The sequence below is a fragment of the Halyomorpha halys genome, unplaced genomic scaffold, assembly GCF_000696795.3.
Source record: "Halyomorpha halys isolate HHAL.00 unplaced genomic scaffold, Hhal_1.1 Scaffold1013.1, whole genome shotgun sequence".
In the NCBI taxonomy this organism is placed as follows: Eukaryota; Metazoa; Arthropoda; class Insecta; order Hemiptera; family Pentatomidae; genus Halyomorpha; species Halyomorpha halys.
This window is the reverse complement of record NW_027116693.1, coordinates 184,702-185,557: the sequence shown is the minus strand read 5'-3', so window position 1 is coordinate 185,557 and position 856 is coordinate 184,702. Positions and strand designations below refer to the sequence as shown.

The 856-nt window shown below is 28.6% G+C and overlaps 1 protein-coding gene across 3 annotated transcripts in view; it reads right to left on the bottom strand.

Annotated features, from left to right (window-relative positions):
• Positions 1-856, bottom strand: part of LOC106687789 (odorant receptor 85b-like) — a 10,221-nt gene that overhangs the window by 4,765 nt on the left and 4,600 nt on the right. For all 3 annotated transcript variants that reach the window (XM_067053428.1, XM_067053426.1, XM_067053427.1), the window contains exon 3: positions 240-596. In XM_067053428.1, coding sequence (XP_066909529.1) covers positions 240-596 — 357 coding nt within the window. The remainder of the gene's footprint in view (positions 1-239; positions 597-856) is intronic.

The following is an 856-nucleotide window of genomic DNA, read 5'->3' as shown; positions in this document are numbered from 1 at the left end:
ATAAATAAATAAACATTTATTCTTATACTCGGGTTTAAGAAAATAATAGGCCAACAACTTATGAAGAATTACGATGAATGCCTATGGATTTAGCGGTAAATGATTTTCAAAAACTTTTTTATTTTTTTTTAAATTTTATTTCTTCATCAATCAATGTTAATGAAATGTAAACATAATAAGAACTAATAGTTATTTCATGAAATATAGATAGAAATATTTAGTAATGGTCCATTGCTTACTTGAGAACTTTTTGGTGAAATTCAATACAAGCGGTAACATTCAAGTCTTTCGAGGACAGCATCTTGATCAGAAATCTTATCTGGGAGGCCGCCATGAAGCTTGGAATCAGATAGATGAGGTACAGTGTACCGATTGTGGACAAGGCGTATGAGAACATCATAAATTCGTAAAACATACGGATGAAAAAGTAATCTTCTATCTTAAAAAAGTACTTAAGAGGATCCCATATCTTGAAGAGGGGTTCCCTATCTTCTGGATCCAGGTTTAAATTTATAGCAAAAGCAATTAAGCAATAGATCGGAGTACATAGACTAAACATTCCAGTGATTACGTTTACTCTCTTGTTTATGGCAAGCCTACAATATTTAGAAATTAATATTACTCTATTATATTAAACATGATTATAAGTTTAGATATTAATGTTAATTTTATAGTAGGGATATCACAAATAATGATTCGACACCAAAATGTTATCGAATTATTACTTTGATGTGATAATAAAAATGTAAACAAGCTATGTTTTATATATATATAATCACTTTATCTATAAATGTAAGTTAATTCGTAAATATTTCTTCAGGAGGGATAAGACAAATAAAAATAACTTGTGCTGAAG